This window comes from Eurytemora carolleeae, unplaced genomic scaffold (genome assembly GCF_000591075.1).
Source record: "Eurytemora carolleeae unplaced genomic scaffold, Eaff_2.0 scaffold526, whole genome shotgun sequence".
NCBI classification, from domain to species: Eukaryota; Metazoa; Arthropoda; class Copepoda; order Calanoida; family Temoridae; genus Eurytemora; species Eurytemora carolleeae.
Genome location: NW_019396417.1, coordinates 169,729 through 193,629, shown reverse-complemented (window position 1 = coordinate 193,629; position 23,901 = coordinate 169,729). Strand labels below are relative to the sequence as shown.

General features: G+C 31.0%; 1 protein-coding gene across 6 annotated transcripts in view; it reads left to right on the top strand.

The window, feature by feature from the left end:
- Positions 1–3,683: 3,683 nt before the first annotated feature.
- Positions 3,684–23,901, top strand: part of LOC111702914 (bicaudal D-related protein homolog) — a 34,844-nt gene continuing 14,626 nt past the window's right edge. For 2 of the 6 annotated variants that reach the window (XM_023474720.1, XM_023474716.1), the window contains exons 1-5: positions 9,269–9,399; positions 9,640–9,760; positions 10,153–10,256; positions 21,052–21,100; positions 23,154–23,217. In XM_023474720.1, the coding sequence (XP_023330488.1) occupies positions 9,315–9,399; positions 9,640–9,760; positions 10,153–10,256; positions 21,052–21,100; positions 23,154–23,217 (423 nt within the window). In that variant the 5' untranslated portion in view covers positions 9,269–9,314. Of the gene's footprint in view, positions 3,877–4,750; positions 4,777–4,958; positions 5,006–5,427; positions 5,501–9,268; positions 9,400–9,639; positions 9,761–10,152; positions 10,257–18,673; positions 18,831–19,170; positions 19,288–19,897; positions 19,978–21,051; positions 21,101–23,153; positions 23,218–23,901 lie in introns of those variants that run through there. The other 4 variants (XM_023474719.1, XM_023474717.1, XM_023474721.1 and 1 more) reach the window with 4 other exon arrangements.

Here is a 23,901-nt window from a genome sequence, read left to right as displayed (position 1 = left end):
TAATTATACTTTTGCCAGACATTGTTAAGCAGATAATCATGGTCAATGTATACTTTAATTTGTAAAGAGTGGGGGGGGGGGGGNGGGTATTTTACCATTTTACCATCTTTGTTTGATTTCTCTTTAATATGCAATTGTCTTTCAAAACTGAATGGTTTCTAGGTAAAAAAGGCATATTTGTGTAGAATTTAGAAAATTTTTATGACCTCTACTTGTCTTAAAATTTTTCATATCAGTAAGATTAAATTGAAAAACCCGGGTTGAAGAAGGGAAATTTTTTTATATTGATTAAAGGGAGTGACCGGCAAAATATGGAGGTTGAACTGAATATGCAGTATAGTGGACACATTTCTTAGGATTTATTTGAGACATATAAAAGGTTTCTACGATGTATATATACTGAGTTTGAGCGCAAAGTCGACGTTCAAAATCATGAATTTGGTATGTACGTTTTGAGAATTGGGTTTTCTAACTATAAAAAAACGACGACAAAAAAATGTAAACAAAATTCTACAGATAAGTAATTTGTTGTTTAGGAACAGGTTGAGAACATAAAAATTAACTTATTAAAATAAGTAATCTTATTCAATGATCAGTTTCTATAATCTCGCATTATTCGCAAAGATTTTCTGCAGATTATCTGCAATTTTTATTGAAAAGACGACATTTGACAATATTGTAGAAATCTGCGAACAAAAGAAATTCAATATAACGATGGAAACGAAATAATTGATTCCAACATTGATTTATTGGCAAAGTTCTTTTGGGAAATATGTTTCTAAACATCTAATTAGTTTACTATATAATTTTTACTTTATTTTTCGTCGTCGTTCTTTAATAATTAAAAAAACGATTCTGAAAACGTACCCACCCAATTTCATGTTTTGAATGTCGACTTTGCGCTCAAACTCAGTAATCGTGGAAACGTGTTATATGTCTCAAATGAATCAGTTTAACCTCTATACATTGCCGGTCACTCCATTTAAAGCTCGAACTTTTTGATTAAAATATTTAGGTTTAGTTTTAGCCAGTTAAGTAAAAATAAGCTTATAAGAAGTATAAAAACCTTTTATCTTTATATCTTCAATATCTATCAAAATAAAAGTTAGTGTATATAAGCCAGATTCACCTGTCAGAAATCAAACTCTTAAACTCTCTTTACTTTGGATATAATTTTTATTAGAATTATTACTTCAAGTAAACTTCTCTAATAATAATATTGATTAACTTCGATTCTTCATTTTAGTTTTCCCCAAAATAATACAAAAATATTTGTTATTTTCCTTTTCTCATCTATATTTAGTACCTATATATCCCTGACTCTCCTCCCACGCTTAAGTATAAGACAAGTTAGGATATCTCTAAACCACCACCTGTAAAAGTGCAAGAGTATGAGTTCTACTAGTACTCAGTGCAAGCTTGAGAAGTATACATTTTATACACACAGACTCAACAAGGTGTGGGAACACAGTTATTGATTTTATTTTGGGCTTAAATACTACTTATTTCCAGGGGTCCATATATTTCCTTTTTCAATCCCATTTGGGATTGACAAATTAAAGAAAAAAAATTGGAGGCATTTTTATTTAATTGGGGGCAATTTATTTGAAATTTGGAATTTGAAAATGTTTTTTAATTGGGGGCATTTTTTGTAATTGGGGGCGTTTTTTATAATTGGGGGCAAATGGGGGCAAATGTGTTGAAATTTGAAATGTTTTTTAAATTGAGGGCATTTTTTTAAATTGGGGGCAATTGGGGGCAATTGGGGGCAAATGGGTTAGTGGAATTTGAAAATGTTTTTTCAATTGGGGGCATTTTTTGTAATTGGGGGCATTTTTTATAATTGGGGGCAAATTGGTGCAAATGTGTTAGTGGAATTCGAAAATGTTTTTTAATTGGGGGCATTTTTTTAAGTTGGGGGCTAAAAATTATTTTGGGATCGAGAAAATCAGCTATTTTGGGAATTATATTGACCCCTGCTTATTTCTTGTTAAGCTAGAGACAAAAGTCGCGATCGAATGTTTACAAACACCAGACTGTCCGGATTTTGGGCGAAAACTATATTTTTTGTATCTACTAGAATTTTTGGTTCTCTGAAAATGGGGCATATACTTTGTTTATTGTACATTTTTGTGCTTTTGTTATTTCAAAATTTAAAAAACTGTAATTTTGGCTTTCGATTAAGATTTGTTCAGGTAAAAGACGTCAAACAATATTAATCGAGTTTTGAATAATTTTGAAATTAAAATACAAAAATTACAATTTGCTCTCTCTGAGGTGATTTTCTCGTCTAAACGTGATAATTGCTCTTTGATTTGCTGATTTTAAAATAGATTCATTCTTTGGAAATTTCAATATTTTGACGATGTTAACGTATGCATAAATGAGTCAATAATTGTCAGTTCCCAATAGATCCCAATTTGCATTAAAATAAAACTAAGGAAAATGAAAAGTCTTAAGTTAATTTTAAAAGATAAACATCCTAATATTTTCTGTTTCTGTTTCTAAATAAAATACTTCAGTCCACTGTATGGTCCTCGCTGAATTTTCCTTTTTTCTTTGTGATGAAAACTGTGCTTGTTTTAAAACATATTGACGGTGCCAATTGGGATTCGAAACTTACTATGTGCCTGGTCAAGGATTAAGAAATTACATTTTCAGATTGAGTTGGGATTTCAACCCCCGCCTCAATCTCAGAATAACACGCCTTAACCAACATGAATAGCTTTTTTGACGGCATTAATAAAACGTTAAACTGTAAAAACCATGACTTACAGAATTAATTGATTTGTTAAACTAATAAAAAGAAAAATATTGGTAATGTTGATATTTCAAACTTTGAATATTTGACCCTAGAGAATTCATAGTTTAAAAAATCAAAGATCTACGTGCACCTGAGATGGGAACTTTTGAATGGGATATCCTTAATCTTGATCGGATTATTAATCTGGAGATTAAAAATGAGTGGAGAACAAGCAATATTTAATCTGCAGATTAAGAAAAAGAGTGGATTAAGCATTAATCCCGATATCCACCATTCTAAAGTTTTCAGCTCTGAGCTGAAAACTTTAGAATGAAATATCCAGTTATGAGATCGATTTGTTTCTCTGGAGTTTAAATTCATGTGGAGAACAAGCAATATTTAAACTGGATATTAAGAAAAAGAGTGGTTTAAGCCTTAATCCTGATATCCACCATTCTAAAGTTTTCAGCTCTTGTTACAAATATAAAGAAAAGATCTACGTGCACCAGGTTACAAATATAAAGGAAAGATCTACGTGCACCAGGTTACAAATATAAAGGAAAGATCTACGTGCACCAGGTTACAAATATAAATGAAAGTTAAAGGAAGATTGCCATTTTAAAAGCTATTGATAAGCTAGACATAAAAAAATTAAAATCTTGTAGAATTTAAAGTTTTAATTTTTTAATTTTAATAAACATTTATTAATAATTTTTCATATACAAACCTTATTTATCTTACGTTACGGATTTTTATATTGATTTGTACAACTTTCGATTTATAAAATAGAGAATATTTTATCTGTTAAGATCGTTTAAATTCAAAAAGGATATTATTATCATTAATTCGTTTGATACTAGCGAAATGTTAAGTTGTCATTAAAAAGGTTAGACTCAGATATTTTAAAAAATATATACTTCTAGACATTTTTTCCAGATGTGTCAAACAATGTTATGTAAGAAATCAAAAGAAAAGGATGGCTGTGATAAATGATGAAAGTGATATTATATATAAAAATAAGAAAAGTGAGTACAGCTCAGAACTAAGAAGTAAATACAATTTTCTAAAATGGAATACAGACGGGAGTCAGAGAGTTCAGACGAATACTACCAGGAAGAATATATTTCAGACAGGGAAAAAGCAAATTTGAAAACCAAAAAAAAATATTTAATGTATCGTATATTATTAACGTTTGGATGAGTATTAGCTCTTTTTTACACCCTCAAATATATAATTATATAGTTTCAGTACAGCGTGCACGCAAAGAGAGACTTAAAATGCAAGATTTTTATTAAACCCATTACAATTTCTATACCAATAAAGGTGAAACTATGGAGCACTTTTTTGTTAAAAACGCTATTTTTTTCAGTTTCACAATTGTTTCAAATTCTTGGACTAATTCAGATTTTTGCAAGCAAATCAAGAATTTCATTAAACATACACGTCTGATTATCAAAATATCAGTCTTGAAGTAAACAACCGTTCTTCTAGCTTCGAAAGGGCAAGAGCTTGTATGCATGAATTCCAAAATTGTTATATTTGCTGTACATTTCTCTCTCCACTCAACATAATCACTGGAACGACTTTGAAACATCTTAGCTTATCTATTTTTTACTTTACGCTTAATACACTCACGCAATATTTATTCGATCAGAGTACTTCAAACCACTGCAGTACCCCCGAAATATTAGTTTAGTTCAGGGTGAATAATGAGAAAAGTAAATTAAAACATTTTTCATTATTTCTCAATAAAATTCCAAAATCTTCGATCTGTTGCCGAATTTAAAGAATTTGAGCGGTGGCTTAAATTTAACCCACGGTTTAAATATGGTTGGTTCCACTAAAAATTGTGTCAAATGTTTCAAGATTTAAGTCGGCGCTTAATTTAAACCGGGTTTTGGCAGATTTAAACCGCGGCTCAAATTCTTTAAATTCCATCTCTGGTTTAGTTTAAAATTATTTAATTTTCTAAAATATTGTATATTTATTGCTTTTTCAAACCAACAGGTTTCTATCATTCATTCCAAAGCTAGGAAAGAAATCGATCTATTCATAGCTTGTTTTAGAAACTTAGAGTAGATATTAAAGCTAACAATCAAATCAAAGTGTTTTGCTGTACTTGCTTTAAAAAATATTGGCTTAAAAATTGGTAAAGGCATCAAAGGTTTATTTATTGTTTAAATTGCATGCACCGATTGATCTATTTAATGATGAGATTACTTCGGTGGGTGTGGTATTCAAGAGTTGGCCGGCCTTAAACAGGTGATTTTTATAAGAAACCAATTATTTGCGGACAAGATTATCCTACTCATATGACCTTGGTTATACCAAGCCAATACTAACAATGCCAAACAGGTTTAAAAAGGTTGGGTATGTTAATCCTCCGTATTTATGATAATATATATACAAGTACACAGAAATCATCTAATTCATGCGAACTCTTAGTAAATGTATGCCAGGAAAATAAAAGTTAAGATTAAGAATCACTAGCATTCAGAAAACAATATCAAAATAAGAATGAATGTTCACTACAATACTGCAAATTTTAAATAGCTTGTACAAAGATAAAGTTTCTGAATTATAAATTCAAATGTTTTCATCTCTATTTAATTCGACACTCTATCTAGTTTTCTTAAATTTTTTCGTTTTTCATAGAATCCGTATTTAAATGTTTAAATGTTCAGGCCTCCTACGATCAGCTTTCCCTAGAATGGTCTATGCTGTGCCAAGAGTGCACACAATGTTGGTCACATAATGGTAAGTCGATGAAACAAATACTTGAATTTTAATTTTATTCATTGTTTAATCAAAGATAAATGTAAAAATTGTAATTTGAATAATATTCTTTAAACTATGGAGGCGAGAGAGATTTGGATTTTTTCAAGGATGTAAGGGAAGTAAAGTTATTTCAGAAGTGTAGATATCTTTTGTACTGCAGTTTAAATCAATGAAATATTCTGGTCATACTATCATGGGAATTATAAAAATTATCAAAATTTAACGCTTTTAACCTCCTAGGACACTAAACGAACACTGATGCATCTATTCTTATTTACAAATTCCGCCCAGAGAGAACTGGTTTCAATATGTACACAGAGTATACACAACCGCAATTGTCTTTCCTTACATTACATTTTAGTCTCATAAAGACTTGTTTGATAAATTGGGGAGAAGATATATGGGAGAGATGAAGAGATAAAAAGATGTGGTATCAGAGAAGTAAGAAAAAGAAATATTGAAGGGAGAAGGGATTTACTTGTAGCTTTCATTCTTATTAAATTTAGATAAACTATATCGATCCTACCATTATTTCTAAAGCCATGTAAGGTGAATACTGCGCCGGTGAAATTTTTTATTTAATCACTTGATCGAGCATAATGGAAGAGTGTGTACCCAGAAAATCGTATCATGGATACTTTAGATATTGTCATATACTCGGTGTTTATATTCAAACTTTATGCATTTCGGGAGAGAAAAGCTAATAAAATTGACAGTATAATTAAAATCCCCCCCCCCACATTCAGCTCAATGAACGTACTCCCATAAAAATAGAATTGAGATTATTTTGTTTGTTAAACCTATCGGAATATCCAAATATTTGGCTTTATTTCTTACCGACCCCTATTTCATGCTGTTATTTTTAATGTTAATGTGGACTATTCTAAAGCAAACCAAACTGAAGACGACTTTTAAAATTTTACTTGAAAACTTGTTTTTGATTATATAACGATAACACGCAACATTTGACAATTTCCAGTAGTTGGCGTCTTCACCTATATAATGAGTATCTATTTATAATGCTTCGATTGCCATGACAAGCGCTTTTCAAATTTCAAGTTAACATGCACAAAAATAGATGCTGTTAGTTGATAACTTTTCTTTAATATGTTTCTGTGTTTCTGCTGTTTAAAAGGTTTGTAGAAATCAAAATTGAAAGCTAAAGTCGTGTTGATTGTTTTGCTAAAGATATTTGTTTAAGTATTTTTCTCATTCACAGTGTGGCTGAGGAAATATCAAGACCTTTTTTTCTGTAATTAACTAAATTATCGTATGGGGAAATTTCTATAGTACTCAGTTAAAATTCTCCATCCTCTTTTCTTTCCTTTCTCTTTTCTACGTTTTCTATCCGTAGAATGTCATTCAAACTTGCATTAATATCAATCTTTTAAATTACGATTGCTATCCCTAGCTCAGGCCTTTTAAGGCAGGTATATATTTTTGTCTATATATTGTTACTGTTAACTGTGTAGTGTGTGCAGTGTGCAGTCTGTGTATAGTGTCTGCTTATAGAAATCAAAACTTGCTATTTCAACTCTTGAATAATAGATAGATTGTTTTTGTAAATGCTCGTAGTCAACACTATCTCAAATATTAGGTCTTTTAGATTTTTCAAAAAATATGATCATTTTATGTTTTTACTTGGCTAAATATTGATTAATTCACATTAAGAACTAAATCTAATGTGTACATCCAAGAAAAAGAAATACATAAACAACATTTGGCTTGGTGTGCAGGTTATTTAGCTTTATGCCGCGCGCAAATGGAAATATGTTTAAAAAGCACATTTCAGCTTCTCCCACGGTCAGCTTTAGTGCTAGAAATATAAAAACGTTAGTAAATTATCTTAATTTACTAACGTTTTTATTATAAATTATGATAACAAATTCACCATTTTGATCAGCATATCATGATTGTAAGATAATTTATAGATGTTTTAAAAACGCTATCTCTAAATCTGACCATGGGAGTTAAATGGGCTTTTTGCATATATTTCTTTATGCGCAAGCCAATTTTTGCTTATTTATTTATTTATTTTTCTTGGATGTACACATTAGATTTAGTTCTCAATGTGATTTAACCAATAATTTGTCAATGAAAAACTTAAAATAATCAGATATTTTGTACAATTTGTAAATTCTAAAAGACCTAATATTTGTGTAGTGTCAACTATTTCAGTCTTGTGGACATTCATAGCTGATTATTCCATGGAAAGTATAGACATACAAATTATATAATGATATAGACGTAATTTGTTTTGATATTCACGTATCTAAATGTTGTAGTTGTACTTTACACTTTTCACTGAACAATAATATCAAAAGGAAAAGTGCCGCAGCCAAATATTTTCAAATTAGGGGAAAGGTTGCAATTTTCCGATCTTTCTAGAGAGGGGTTAAAGAAGAAATTGAAATTTTTGTGTTTTTTTTTATCAAAACGAATAATTCTAGCTTCATCTAGTAAATAAAGAACATTTTATTATTTGTTATCAAAACTAGTAAATTTTGCGCGAACTGTAAAATTCTAGTAGAACAGAGAAAATTTTATAAATTTATTTTGGAAACTTTTAACAAACCCAATTTACACTAACCCAGAGTATATTTCTAACCAATATGCTCTTTTTCAAAAAATTATTAAAAATTTTAAAACCTTCATAATATTGGGCAAATTGATATTGTAACCTAGATTTATTTGATTTTCTCAAAGGAATTGACTCTTTGCCACAAACTCTGATGTTCTAATCCCAATATCTTTGGAACCCAATGTCGTAAACCTTTGATATTTCAAACTTATATTTTTTGATCTAACAAAAGTCATAGTTTGAAATTTCAAAGGTTTACGACGTTGGAATCCAAAGATATAGGGATTGGAAAATCAGAGTTTGTTGCAAAGAGTCAATTCCTTTCAAGAAAATGATTAACTCATCAGATATTAGCCTTTCTGTAGCGGTTTGGTTTTTATTAAACATTTTTATATCACTTTTTGATATAAGCACTCAGCAGGCTCAATGAAAGCAAAAAAATCATCAACACTCAGTTTAAGCTTAAAAACTGTACCAGGTTGAGCTATGATCTCTTTTGCATTTTACATTCCCCAAAAAAACTGAGACTCATTTTTAAGCTATAATTTTATTAAAATACATAATAAAGCAAAAATAAGAATCTGAGAATAAATTAGGTAACAATCACAAGACCTCCTTATATATGTCATACAATAGGAAGAAGGGGGGGGGGGGGAGAAATCCTCCCTTTCTCGGTGAGAACTTCACGCTCGTCACGAGTCACGACCCTAAAAGAAAAAAAAATTATCTACATGTTTTAAAAAAATTGAAATGATAACACTCATTGCAATATCTTTTAAACAAAATTAACTTATCAACATGCTTATCAATATTAACTAATGTTTAACTGAAAACTATATGAAGCAACAAGTTTATGAAATGAAATTTACACTTTATGTATATATTTGTATTAAGATCTTAGTTATCATAGTGTGTTTGAGAGAAAATCCAGACTCATGCAGTGTATTAGTTGTAGAATTCTGATCCCCAAATGGAGAGAATAAAAAGTTGTTAATTTTTAGTAAACTCTGTTCTAAATCTTGTTTTGTATAAGACGTTTCAAAAATTAAAATTTAAGCATTTGTCGTTTGTTCCTTTAGTTTCTTTTTCTCTTTCGTGAGAACTGAATTATGTTGAGAAATATTTAATTACCTAACCTTTGCAAATATAACAAGTACACTGTATAAGATAAAGTTTTAAGTTCTCACAATTTCAGTTTAAAATGCAAAAAACATGTCTACTGGGATACCATGTAAAATTATAAATAACGAGACAATAGAGAAGATTTATGTAACTGAGGAGAAAACACCAGTTGAAGGTCTAGTATATATTATTATGAAGTAATATGTATTTAAACTCCTTCTGCTAAATTTTATACAGTAAAGTAAAGTACTGATTAAAACAAATTTTTTCTGGACTTTTTCCAAAAAGAGGCCAAATAAAGAAATTTAAATCTTAATTGAGGAAAGCAGATTGTGATAATCTTAATTCTTTATGCTATACCATATTTGTGACAAAAATGAATAAAAATATGATGACCATAAATTAAACTATCCAGGCCGTAATATTGAGTGCAACGCTTGTACTGATCCATATGATGATCATGAGCTTGAATATGATGACCGAGAACTTGAATATGAATATGAACCTGGAATTAGCTTATCCGCACTCCACTTTAGGTTCAACTTTAACCTGTGAAAAATATAAACTCAATAATCGTTGCAAGGATTAAAGCAATGTATTGTTTTGAAATTTTGCATCATTTTACAAAAAGTGTCGCAAAGCGTTGAGCTTTGATTTTACCGCTCTAACTCACATATGCTTTTTTTGTAGCTCTAAACATGGACATTTCAAAACTATAAAGCACTTGCATATTGCTATAGTCTTAAAGAAAAAAAGGTTTTTGTGAAAGATCGCATGCTTTAAATCACATTGAATGAAATAGATAGCAATACAATGAAAAGGTTAAATGGTTAATGAAGGATTAATATTGAATAAGAAGGGTTACTAAGAATTTAAAAAATATGTATTTGAAAGAAAGGTTGGAAGGGTTAAAGTTATCAATTGCCAGCAGGGAGAATAATGGGAAGTGGCTCGGGCACTGCAAGGGGTGCAGATGTATAAGTTCCGCCCCTTCAGAGCATTGTGGAGGCTGTGTCTGTCTCCAGGAGTCTGGTAAGAAAAAATGTATTTCTATTTATATATTTCCTTAAATAATGAAGACAGATTAAGAATCCAAATAGGGATATGCATAGTTACTGTTAGGTTATATACTCTATACAGTTCTATGTAAGTAACATTAGAGAAAGGAAACTGAAGAGTTAAGCTTATCTCATAATTTTCTCAGATGTAGATAGAAGGATCTGGGTCAATTGAAGGATCAGGCTAGGTTAAAGGGTCTGGTTTGGTTGGAGGGTCTGGTTTGGTTGAACTATTTTGTTTAGAAGAAGGATCTGATTTGGTTGGGTCTGGTTTGGTTGGAGGGTCTGGTTTGGTTGAACTATTTTGTTTAGAAGAAGGATCTGATTTGGTTGAAGGATCTGGTTTGGTTGGAGGGTCTGGTTTGGTTGAACTATTTTGTTTAGAAGAAGGATCTGATTTGGTTGAAGGATTTGGTTTGGTTGGAGGATCTGGTTTGGTTGGAGGGTCTGGTTTGGTTGAACTATTTTGTTTAGAAGAAGGATCTGATTTGGTTGAAGGATTTGGTTTGGTTGGAGGATTTAGTTTAGTATAAGGATCTGGTTTGGTTGAAGGATATGGATAAGTTGCAGAATCAGGTTTTGTTGAAGAATCTGGCTTGGTTGAAGGGTCTGGTTTGGTTGGAAATTTTGGTGTAAATTATAGAAAGTTGTAAAAATCCTAGAAAGGGACGGGAATATATGTGCTGAACAATTGGAGTTGAGGATGTTCATGACGATCCGCCGGATTTCATGAAGATTGGAGCAGTCATAAAGGAAAAGGTCTAAATTAAATTTCACGCCTAGGCTCCGACCTCCATGAAACCCGACAGACCGCCATGTACAATGTACATTCTCAACTACCGCCTTCAACCACCAGTTAACCACAACAACTTGATCCTCACCGCTGCTTACAAACGTGCTATTCAGGAGAACAACATCAATATAACTGGACAAAGGAATTGACTCTTTGCCACAAACTCTGATATTCTAATCCCAATATCTTTGGAACCCAATGTCGTAAACCTTTGATATTTCAAACTTATATTTTTTAACCTAACAAAAGTCATAGTTTGAAATTTCAAAGGTTTACAACGTTGGAATCCAAAGATATTGGGATTAGAAAATCAGAGTTTGTTGCAAAGAGTCAATTCCTTTGTCCAGTTATATTGATGTTGTTCTCCTGAATAGCACGTTTGTAAGCAGCGGTGAGGATCAAGTTGTTGTGGTTAACTGGTGGTTGAAGGCGGTAGTTGAGAATGTACATTGTACATGGCGGTCTGTCGGGTTTCATGGAGGTCGGAGCAGTCATAAAGGTAAAAAGTTAAGTTGGTTTTCATAGTTAGGATGTACAGTTTGTTGATGGCTTTCAGTTCATGGATGTTCTTCCCTTGCTAGATTTGATTATTCACTTGGTTAGAATATTTTACTGTTTGGTGTTTTCTTTTTCTCGGAGTACAGATTATTGCTTTGGTTTGGATTTTGGGCTGGCAAAGACGACTTTAAGTGGGGGAGGGGGGGGGGAATAGAAGATAGATTTAAGGTCAACAATTATAAAATATCACTCTCCACGAAACGCTACTATATCTTCGGTCAGCGCACTGCACAGATTACTGCAAAACACGCCGAAAGCTTAGTTGATGGTGAAATAAACTTTTTTCTCTGTGAAAACTAAATTACTTTTGCCCTAGGAATGAAGACTTGATGAATATGTACAACCATGGATACATTATATTTCTCTTAATAATTATAGATAACAATAACAGTTGTCTTTTCTTCATTACAATTTGAACAGTGTTAATATTTAGATTTTCACAGTTTATATGAAATGTGTAAAAAATGAAAAATAGGAAAAAACAGTGTTTTAATCTTTTCGTTTTTTTTCCATTACTTGAATCTCAAGAATTCTCATGAATTTCCGGAGAAGGGTTCTCCATTATAATATTCCAGGGATTAACACTGGACAGGGATAGAGAATTTTTCGAAACCATTTTCGAAGAATTTCTCGAACCCAAATCCAACTCTGATATGAATAACTTGTTATAATAGAACACTTTTCCAGTCTTTTCCACGTTTTTGAACAGATTAAGGTTTAAATGGTACCGTTGTAAATCGGGTGTTGCCATCTTTGAATGGAGGATCACTTGAAATTACGCTTACAATCCCATTAAGCTGGAAAAAACATGAATGAAAGAATAAATTCAATCTGAAGAAATTTGGCGTTTCATTTAAATTTTAACTATCAATGATCGAGTTCTTTATTACAAATGGACATTCTTTTTATAAGGTAAATTGTATTGGTAGCTCCATACGTTTATTCCGACATTACTATCGGGACATCCTAAATTGAATGAATTTAGTAGCATTGATTTGGTGGTTGAACTTCAACGTCTTATAATCTGGTCAAAAATTCTAAATTCTTAGTATCTATTCAACCATTGTTCTGTACACAACTAAAGTTATTTACCATAAATATAATTCTTGTATTTCGGAAGAGAATTAACAGCTTAAAACATCTTTTGTTTGTGCACTGCTGTTACATAAATTAATCCATGTTCGGGTTAAACACTGTGTTTTGCGTAAAGCATTCAACTACAGACATCAGTTCCAGATAAACTTTAGCCAGTTTTGCAGACATGTTTGATACATTATGGAAGATTACAAATCTAAGAAGGCAGTATTTAATATGTCGGCTATTGGATCAAATATTTCGACTGAAGGATTTAACATGGGGACAAGTAGATCAATCGAAAAATTACCTCACAAAACTATAACTTACGTAAATTCTAAGCTGATCGGTAATTTATGTGATAGTAACTCAAATAATCATGCTATTCAAATTCTGACTAATTACAACTCCCTCAACTATGATTATGATCAATCTGATCAATCATTGTCATGTGGTGATTCTGTTACATTATGCAGATCGTTAGTGTTTGTGCAGTGGACGATCAAATAGGACAAGTGCAGATAGATAACAAATTCCTAGTTGCAAAATAATTACTTATTATATAATAGTTTTGTTGGTCAGATTGCGACGGTAAAAATCGTTACATATCAAAATTTAAATCAAGAAAACACTAAATGTATTTTTGTCTTTTCTTAACTGAATAATCAGATGTTAGTGTACGAACAAAACATAACATGAGTTCTCTTCGGTCCAAGTTTAAATAAAACCACAATCCAGGTCAAGAATAATTCATCGGAAATGATACAATCAATAATGTATCAATCGTAGGGTCCGCCGGATCGGAAAATCATGTTAACTCTTTCACGTGGATTTAACGGTTCTGTCAATATTCCAGAAAGCTATGACTTTCGATCAGAATTTCTTCTATTAAACATAATTTTCAACCTTCTTTCCTAAATGCTTTTTTGCTGGCATATACATTTTGAATAAAAAGTATAAAACAAACAAATCCGTAAGTTTAAAGATTGTTAAAATATAAACCAAAACGCGTATGACTTCAAATAGAAGAAAACGAATGCCTCTAACTCTGGTTAGTCCGGGGTATTTAACATACGGCAAAGGGAATGCAGTCAGAAAGAGTGTCCTATGGCAATAAAAGCATTCTATTTATCAATAAAACAAATATTTATATTATTTATAAATTCAGACATAAAACATACCTTTGGATTTCAAATAAGAACAGAAAAGAAAGAAACTGAGTTTATGGGCATTGGGTTGCAAAGATATATGGATTTTATAATTCATATATAATCCATATATCTTTGCAACCCAATGTACTAGTAAACCTTTGATAATTCAAACTATGAATTCTTTTAGTTCAAAAAAGATTGAAATATCACAGATTTACACCATCAGGTTTCAAAGAAAAAGGGATTAGAAAAGTTGAGTTTGACACGAAAACTCAGTTCCTTGGTAGAGACTTGAGATTTATATTATGCGAATAATTTCTTGTTCATGTTCAATATTGAATATGGAAAACAAATATAGTTAATAATGAAATGTTGATATTAATTAATTTATTAATTGATCGATTGCTTCAATGGGTGACTAGTGAATAATGTAAATCTATCAAGTGTCTGTATTTGCTGTAAAGGAGAGCAAGTTAGACAATTTTCACTGAATCAAGGTGGGTGTCCTACTGTATATAGTGCAAAGTATTCGTATCCAATCTAAAAGCAGTTATAATATTTAAATGCTGCTATTTTCAATGGTCCCTTTCGTTTGTTTGTTATATTTACGATTTTTAAGTATTCTTAGTTTTTATTAGGTTAAATTTAAAGCAGTGTTAGATCTTTACTGCAATTGCTTTGCTAGAATATGACTGTGAGAAATAAGTCCTATTTATAATTTAATGCTGGGAGCTCTATGTATTGTATACACATATTTGCTTTAAACACAAGTCTCAACGATTTTAAATTAAGATGTGAAAAACGTGTCAGAGAAATTTCATATTTATGTAAACATATCCTACACAATTAAAAACATCAGCCGTACTGTACTTTTTATACATTTTCAGAAATCGTAGCTCCTTTAATTTTGAAACATGAGAAAAGCTAATATATTTGGTTCCGTTTCATAATGTAAACCCAAGTTAAGTAAGTTTTACGGATCACTAGGGTAAGCGTAATTCCAGGAGGAGATTGCATGGTTGTTGGAGAATTCTTATCATATTTATACACAAACAACATTTAACTGAACAATTTAAACTTTGACGCTTTTAGAATTGTATTTCCGTTTCATGATTCTAATTGCTCTAAACCTTGAATTTGAAATTAATTCACATAATATAATTTTATTTCAACTGTACACCTTCCTCTTAAAGGGATTGCAAGCGTAATATCAAGTTACATGAAAAGATGGCAATGCCGGATTTACCACGGTACCCTTAAACCTTTTCTAAATTCCTATTGTCGGACTTATTCTCATTAATCTATAAAAACCTTAATCAATGTTGTCGGACTTATTCTCACTAATCTATAAAAACCTTAATTAATGTTGTCGGACTTATTCTCACTAATCTATAAAAACCTTAATCAATGTTGTCGGACTTATTCTCATTAATCTATAAAAACCTTAATCAATATTGTCGGACTTATTCTCATTAATCTATAAAAACCTTAATCAATGTTGTCGGACTTATTCTCATTAATCTATAAAAACCTTAATCAATGTTGTCGGACTTATTCTCACTAATCTATAAAAACCTTAATTAATGTTGTGGGTCTTATTCTCAATAATCTATAAAAACCTTAATCAATGTTGTCGGACTTATTCTCACTAATCTATAAAAACCTTAATTAATGTTGTGGGACTTATTCTCACTAATCTATAAAACCTTAATCAATGTTGTCGGACTTATTCTCATTAATCTATAAAAACCTTAATTAATGTTGTCGGACTTATTCTCATTAATCTATAAAAACCTTAATCAATGTTGTCGGACTTATTCTATTTAATCTATAAAAACGCTTTTAATTGTTGAACACTTTGTTCGCAAGCTTTTTTAAGTTTTGAAAATATTAATGGTCAATTTCTAGAATTTCGAAATCATATACGGTGGTAGGCGATTAAAGCAGTATAATGAAGACCACTTTTCATTTAAATTTAATTGTTAACAAGCTTTTTTTTCAAATTAAAAGTAATTATAGAGAAGCTTTTTAATCGACAGCTTCTCTTTGTTTCCGTGTACTTGTGTATCTATGCTGTTTAAAAGCTTGATATAAATCAAATCAAAATAAAAAGTCGTCTTCAATTTATTGATATAATCATAAATTTACATTTTTGGGAGACAAAATAAAGTTTTCAGATTGTTGTACTTTGGGAGTTTTAGGTCGTCCTTAAAGCAAAAAGTCTAATATCTGCTCTCGTTATCTCTTCTATGTTGATTGCCTTTTTTCTAATTTCTTTGTACTTAGTTCTATTCACTATGTTATCTGAGCTGAAAACTTTTGATGGATATTAAGATTAATGCTTGATCCTCTCTTTTTCTTAAAATCGAGACTAACCTAATCTTGTACTTGTATCCTGAAAAGAGTATAAAAATTCAAACAATCACAGTCGCATATATGAAGCCGATAAATTTGGAATTTTCCGCGCCATTTAAGATTGTATACAGAAACAGGAGGGACTCTCTAATTTTAAAAACCCGGTTTTTGATTTTTCTCTACTATATCCAAGAAATATACTATATTTTTATCAATAAGATAAGATCTTCCTTTTTGATTTATTGATTGCAAACATGTGGTTTATGAATAAACTGTTTTAACACAGAACACAGTACAGCTGTGACGATCCACGTAATACCTGATATAACTAATACTTCAGCAAAATAACTTGAATACCTGTATTTACATAATCTAAAGCTAATAGATATATTAAAATCGATTTTTCAAAAAAAAAGAAATTAAGAAGTAACATTATACTTATATTACAAAAATCAAACGCGGTCCATGGATATATTCAACAATTTTAAATTCTTATCTAGCCCTAAACTATACATCTCAAACTGTCATTATCTATTTTTTTGAAAAAAATTTCTTACAGAATGTGGTCTTCCAATTTCGTGGCATCTATAAATAATTAACCTTCAAATTAGTAAATCAAATATTTTCTGAAATCTCAAGTGTGAACATTCAATACAATATGATTGAAGCTTCTCAATCATTTGTAATTAATCACAACAATTATCTATTAACGTATACCACATAGCACTGGGCAACGTTCTGTTAATGAACAGAAGCGTATGCTATTTAAAGGAAACTACCATTAACGAACAGAAAGAACAGCTTACAGTTTAAACTCATGTACTGGACAGAAGAGCTGTTAATTTAAAAGAAGAAATACTTAGTTAAAAACTTACAATTTCCTAAGTTCTTAACCTAAATTAAACTAGAAAACAAATGCGCCAAAATCCTTTCAAAAAGTGCATATTTGAAGTGCTGGAAATGTTTGTTTAAACAGCGGAAGTTTTTTAATGAAAAAATCTGAGAGAAAAAAGTACCATCTCGTCTAGTCTAATATTAAATAAATATCTTCAGATACTCTGCTATATTACTACACCAACCATATTTTAACATCTGGAGACTGCAGTGTGTATTCAACTGGCGTTGAGTGCAGTCGTGAATGTGTGTCTTCGACTCGCATCTCAGTTACATTATGGTTCAAACAGTCAATTCGTTTTTAAACTTCTTATGAAGTAATGTAATTTAAGATTACTATTTTTAGCTGAATCGAACACAAAACCACACCGCTTTGATACATAATTAATAATATTCATATTTCATATTTATCCATTCTCATTATCATTTTATTTCTAGCATATATATTAGATAACTCGGATTCAACGAAAATTGTACAGACATCTTAATTTTTTAAGCTATGCGCCAACATACTAGTTAAACTAGATATGATTATAGCCTTGGTAAATCGGTACATCTGGACTTTACTTGAACCTGCTTATTGTTTATTTAGGAACCAGTTGACTATATCCAAATTTGTTCATTCTGCTTTCAGTTTTCTTCTTTTTAGTAAAAACTGTCCTTAACATTTTTTTATTAGCGCTGTTATAATCAAATGATGTTTATATTTTGGTATTTTTCTTCCATTAACAAAATTAAATAGAAAAAGAACATAAGAGATCTGGCCCATTTTTCATTTTTTTAACTTTAGATTAAAACATATTTCGAAAAAATTAATGCATTCCATTCATAATTACTTTTTTGGTGTTAAATAGAGGTATTGGTGTTCACTAGGGTAAAGGGTGGACATATTTAACGATGCATATAAAATGAAAAGGTGTTTCAATTTTCAAAACGTGAGAACAAACCTTTAAAATAAACTAATTTATCGATTATAGCTGCCTAAAACTTACATGGTTAATTAACCGATGAAACAAAAAAGAAGTTATCCCTCTTTTTAGTGATGCTTACATGTTTTAAGACACACTGTAGTATATGAAAGGGGGAAATGCCAACATTTTATTTCCAATACACATTTATTTACACTTGAGTAATTTACAACTTCATTTAAATGTTAAGATTCGAATTACCAACAGAAAAGATCGACACAAATTTTTAAATCGTTTTTAAAATTGTTTGTAAAGTGCCGTTGTTTATTATTTATTTCCTTTAAAAAGTTATAAACAATTAAAAATTATATTATATTATGTTATCATATGCCTTACCACATTCGTGAAACCTAATTTCCGATACTGTGTTTCATGGATAACAATGCATTGTCTTAAGTTTTGGGTTCAGTCCTAACTCTCCTAACAGTACTATATTGTTTGTAAATTCTCACAAGTATCCGGTACAATACTTTAACCCCTCTAACCTCATTAAACCAATTTAATACAGTAGGCTCTAGTAAATATTTTAAAGTCGAAATTGGATTTCAAATTTAATGTTCAATGTATAATTCACTTTAAAGTGCAAAAATTGCCGGAACTTCATCACAAAATATGTTCAATCTGCTTAGTTTTGTCATACTTTCCAATAAGTTTAAATGTTGAAATTCAGTTGCTGGAAATATGATAAATAGAGATTTAGTTTAGCACTTTAATTCCAGAAGAATGAGTGAAAGAGAAGAAAGGCAGTTATTAAGGCAGAATACCTGCAAAACCATTAACTGATTTCGTTCCCAAAAATAGCTTTCTCTGCAGAGATTATTCTGTGTGTAATCTTTACTATTTACCTTTACCTTTACTTGTGTACGCACTATTTTTATACTGTATATAAACCTAACCCTCTCCCGTTCGTAAATTTCATATTTTTCAAGGCAAACCAGGTTTAATCACCTCACGTTAAATTGTTTGTATTTCAATTTTTGGCTAAATTTTCATTTTCATTTATATCCATGATTGCAATAATTAGAGAATAAGAAAAATCATCGTTGTTTGATCAACAAACTGTATTTCTTTAATATGTGCGGGTTTTGGAATTAGGCGACCGCCTAGCTTGGTGTGGGAGGGCGTGTCTGGATGGAAAGAGGAGTTTCCTCTCACTCCTGACAAGGCAGACATAACCCCTACTTCACTACAGGGACCTCGTTGTATCACAAGGGGTGTTCTCAAATCAAGCAGAAAACATGGTTTTGAAGAAGAACAAAAGAAATTTCTTGTTTTCATGATCATCTATTTAATCGGTCAAGAAAATGACAATATCGTTCTGAACATTCTGAAAACCATGCATAAAATTGACATAGGTTACAATTAGGGTTGTTGTTTTAATTTTTTGGAAAAACGATCGTTTCGTTATCAAAACAACGACAAAAAGACGAAAACTTCAATCGTTAAAAACAAAGATCGTTTTTTTAAAAGTTCGTATTTTAAAAACGGTCGTTTTCCAAACGAAAGTTTATTTTTAGCTCGTCGTTTCGTTACCGATCGATATTTTATGCTTAGAATATTTGATTTAACCTAGTTCCTATTTAAAAAAATCAAAGGTCTACGAAATTGGGTTGCAAAGATAAAGGTTATACAAATATGAAATAATGAGTTTGTGGAAAAAATATAAACTACATATTTATAATATATTAATGAAAGAATTATCATATATTGATATCACAGGAAATTTATATTTATATTGATATCATCCGAAGGACCAAGATCCGTAAATTTGATCAACAATGGAACGATTCATTTCAACCATGGACCATGATTTGTGGTACAGTATTAGAAGTGACTCTGGTTTAAACTCCCTGGAATACTGGGATTACAGCGTTGAGCTAGAATGTCTGACTGGACCTGAAGGTTTGTTTTGACAATATCTGTATCTAATAGCATAGTTTGATGCATATGTTCCCACAAAGGTAGATTAGTTCTTGTGAAGTACTTTTCCTCGCTCCATACATATGAGAATATTAAGTTTGAATTTTTCTAAGCAAAAACATATTATTGATCATTGAGATAAAGGAATTGAGTCTTTGTAACAAAATCAAATATTTAACCCCCAATATCTTTAGAACCCGATGTTGTAAACCTTTAATATTTAAAACTCTGATTATTTGATTTAACAGAATATATTGTTTGAAATATCTAAGGTCTACAACATTTGGTTCCGAAGATATAGTGATTTGAAAATCAGAGTTTGTGACAAAGACTCAATTCCTTTCAAGAAAAAATGGGTATCTCATAAAAAAGATTAGGACGTGAATAATTTGTAAAATGTCTAGGTTAGGTTAGATTGGGTTACGTTGGGTTATGTCTGCCTTTAAGAGGATGTAAATAAATCCGTTGAGCTAGTTTTAGTTTAAAAATGAAACCTTGTTTGCCACTTTTCGGGATAACGTACTTTTTTGACATTTTTATTTTTATTACTAACTTTATATTTTTATTAAGAAGATGCTCAAAATTTATATTTATTTTAAGAAATATATTATAGTTTACCATTTTACAATGAACACGCTTTTAGAAGTTAAAAATATATACTACTGAAAACCAAAAAATATGAGTTTAGAGAAGGTTAGAATTTTGAAATAAATCGTACCACGGAATTTTCGTACAGGGTTTCATTTCAGGTCAAACTAGCTCATAAAAGATTATATATCTTCCATGAAAGTCCAGATCTATCGAATTTTTTTTAAATCAATTAACACGTATGAAGACGACTTTTCTACTCAAGTTTTAACTTCTAACAAGCATTTTTCAAATAACACGTTTAAAACTTATAAGTAAACATTAAGAGAATCTGTTTTTACTTATGTGAATTCAAGCTGTTTGAAAGCTTGCTAGAAAAAAAATAAATAAAAGGTCTTCTGCATTGTATTGAAAGATATGACGACTGTACAAAAATATAGAAATATTACACAACAAATATTTGTTTAGATCTTCAGCTGGCTGCAGAACTAGGCAAAACTTTATTGGAGAGAAACAGGCAGGATGATATCGTCTATTTTATCTATTGAAAAGAAACAGGCAGGATAATATTGTCAATGTTTTCTATTGAAGAGAAACAGGCAGGATAATATCGTCAATATCGTCTATTATTTCTATTGGAGAGAAACAGGCAGGATAATATCGTCTATGTTCTCTATTGGAGAGAAACAGGCAGGATAATATCGTCTATTTTATCTATTGGAGAGAAACAGGCAGGATAATATCGTCTATGTTTTCTATTGGAGAGAAACAGGCAGGATAATATCGTCTATTTTATCTATTAAAGAGAAAAAGACAGGATGACATCGTCTATTTTCTCTATTGGAGCGAAACAGGCAGGATAATATCGTCTTTGTTTTCTATTGGAGAGAAACAAGCAGGATAATATCGTCTATGTTCTCTATTGGAGAGAAACAGGCAGGAAAATATCGTCTATTTTATCTATTGGAGAGAAACAGGCAGGATCGATAATATCGTCTATGTTCTCTATTGGAAAGAAATAGGGCAGGATCATATTGTCTATGTTCTCTATTGAAGTGAAGCAAGCAGGATAATATTGTCTATGTTCTCTATTGGAAAGAAAATGTCAGGATAATATCGTCTATGTTTTCCAGAGGCGCAACTAGGACTTTTGCTAGGGGGGGGCAATATATTATTTTGTTAGGGTTTGGGGGGTTTAGGGGGGTTCCCCCCTTTTTTCGAAAATTTTTCAAAAAAAAAGTGCTTTTTTAAGGGTCTGAAGTCGAAAAAAAGGAAATTTTAAGTTGTTGCATGCAGATTTGGCTGTGTTCAATTCAAATCGATTTTTTGTTCTTGTGTTTTTACAAAATTTATACTTCCAACAGCTGTAAAATTAATGATATGAGTCAATTCATTGAATATGTGTGCGAATCGCAAAAGAGTATTTTTTAAGTACCTGGTTTAATTACAGATTAAATTGCAAGAAATAGTCATTTATAGTTTCTGGGGAAAAAAAAAACCTAAAAATACATAGGTAAATAATAAATTCAATCATCTACATTGAAAAAGGACAGCTGTCCTTTGTCAGATAATGTTACCTTTTGTCTTGAATTTATTGAATTAATGATTGATCTAACCAACATTCATAATCTAAATTCATTTTTGATTTTATAGAACTTCTGTCAAAGAAAATAAATCTTGTTAGTTATCAAATATGATAATCAGTTAGAAATTTGCCAGGTTCAGAATTTTCTCTAGATTTGGAACTGAGTTTTTGCCACAAACTCAAATATTCTAATCCCTAAATCTTTGCACCGAGTGGTGTAAACATTTGCAATATTTCAAACTTGGAAAATTTTACCATAAAGAATTCAAAGTTTGATATCTACGAGTACTCTATAAACTCAACACAAATAAAATACAGTTCAGAACTTTTTTTACATTAAATGTTTACAATATCCTTTAGCCTTGAGAATAGAGAAAGATAAAAATATTCTTTTTAAAACTAACTATAGTATAATAAAATTTCTACAATAACTCTATTGGCTTTCTTATTCCTGTGATACTGATTTTCGCCATTCTTTCTTTCTGCCTGTTTCTCTCCAATAGAGAACATAGACAATATTCTCCTGCCTATTTCTTTCCAATAGAGAACATAGACGATATTATCCTGCCTGTTTCGTTCCAATAGAAAACATCAGAGGCGCAACTAGGGGGGGGAGGCCGGGCGCGCGCCCTCCCCTAGCACCTGAGAGGTGGGGGGCGCCCCTCCCTTGCAGAATGAAAAGGATAATATCGTCTATTTTATCTATTGGAGAGAAACAGGCAGGATAATATCGTCTATGTTCTCTATTGGAAAGAACTAGTCAGGATAATATTGTCTATGTTCTCTATTGGAGGTAAAATGGCAGGATAATATCGTCTATGTTTTCTATTACCATGATGACAACTTTTAATGTGATGACGTGACAATGGCTGTAAAGGCCATGGCGAAAACGAGGATAGTAAACAAGGCATTTAGGCATATAAAAAGACAAGACGACGAACTGACTATGACGATGGCAATGATTGTGACGATGTTACGTCTAAAGAGAGCTTGAGAATTCCATTAAACATCAGCAAGCCATAATTGATGACCAGGGCCAAGAAATTGAGGTAAGCATTTAAATATAAGATACAGAGTTAGCTACAAAGGATGAGAATTTAGAGACGCCTTTACGGCAATCGTCCAGTAGTTTATCAAATTAAGGTTTCCGCAGCTTTATCCTTTTTTTCTTTGCTATTAAGTTTACAATTGTAGAAATTTATTGAAGGAAAAAGATCAGATAAATAAGGATCATCAAATTTTAAGAATTTCAGGTCGTCAATAGTGTCTCATCTTTTGCGGGTAACCCTGTATTTATAAGTTTGCTTTTCTCGACTCGACCTAGTATAAAATGAAAACTAGAACCAATTATTTCTCATAAATTCAAGTGGATCTCATGACTCATGTGTGATACTAGAATTGATTAAATAGATGATTGTATAAGATTACTCGTAAACGTCTCAAAATTAAACACTTACAATTTTCTCCTTATTTCTCCAGATGTAAATTATTGATTATTCACCGTTCTAAATCTTGTTTTTCGCCTCGAATAACAAAATGAGAATCTGTATTAACATCGTCTTTGAAATATCCATCAAATGTTACAACAGCTGTTATAAATAAATAAAGAATTTGTTCAACAATGGACAATTTGTTACACTCTGCATTTCCAGACACTAAAGCATGTGAAATACCGCCTTAATTTTCACCCCTCCCCCTTCAATCTCACAATACTTCATTCTTTCTAGATTAAC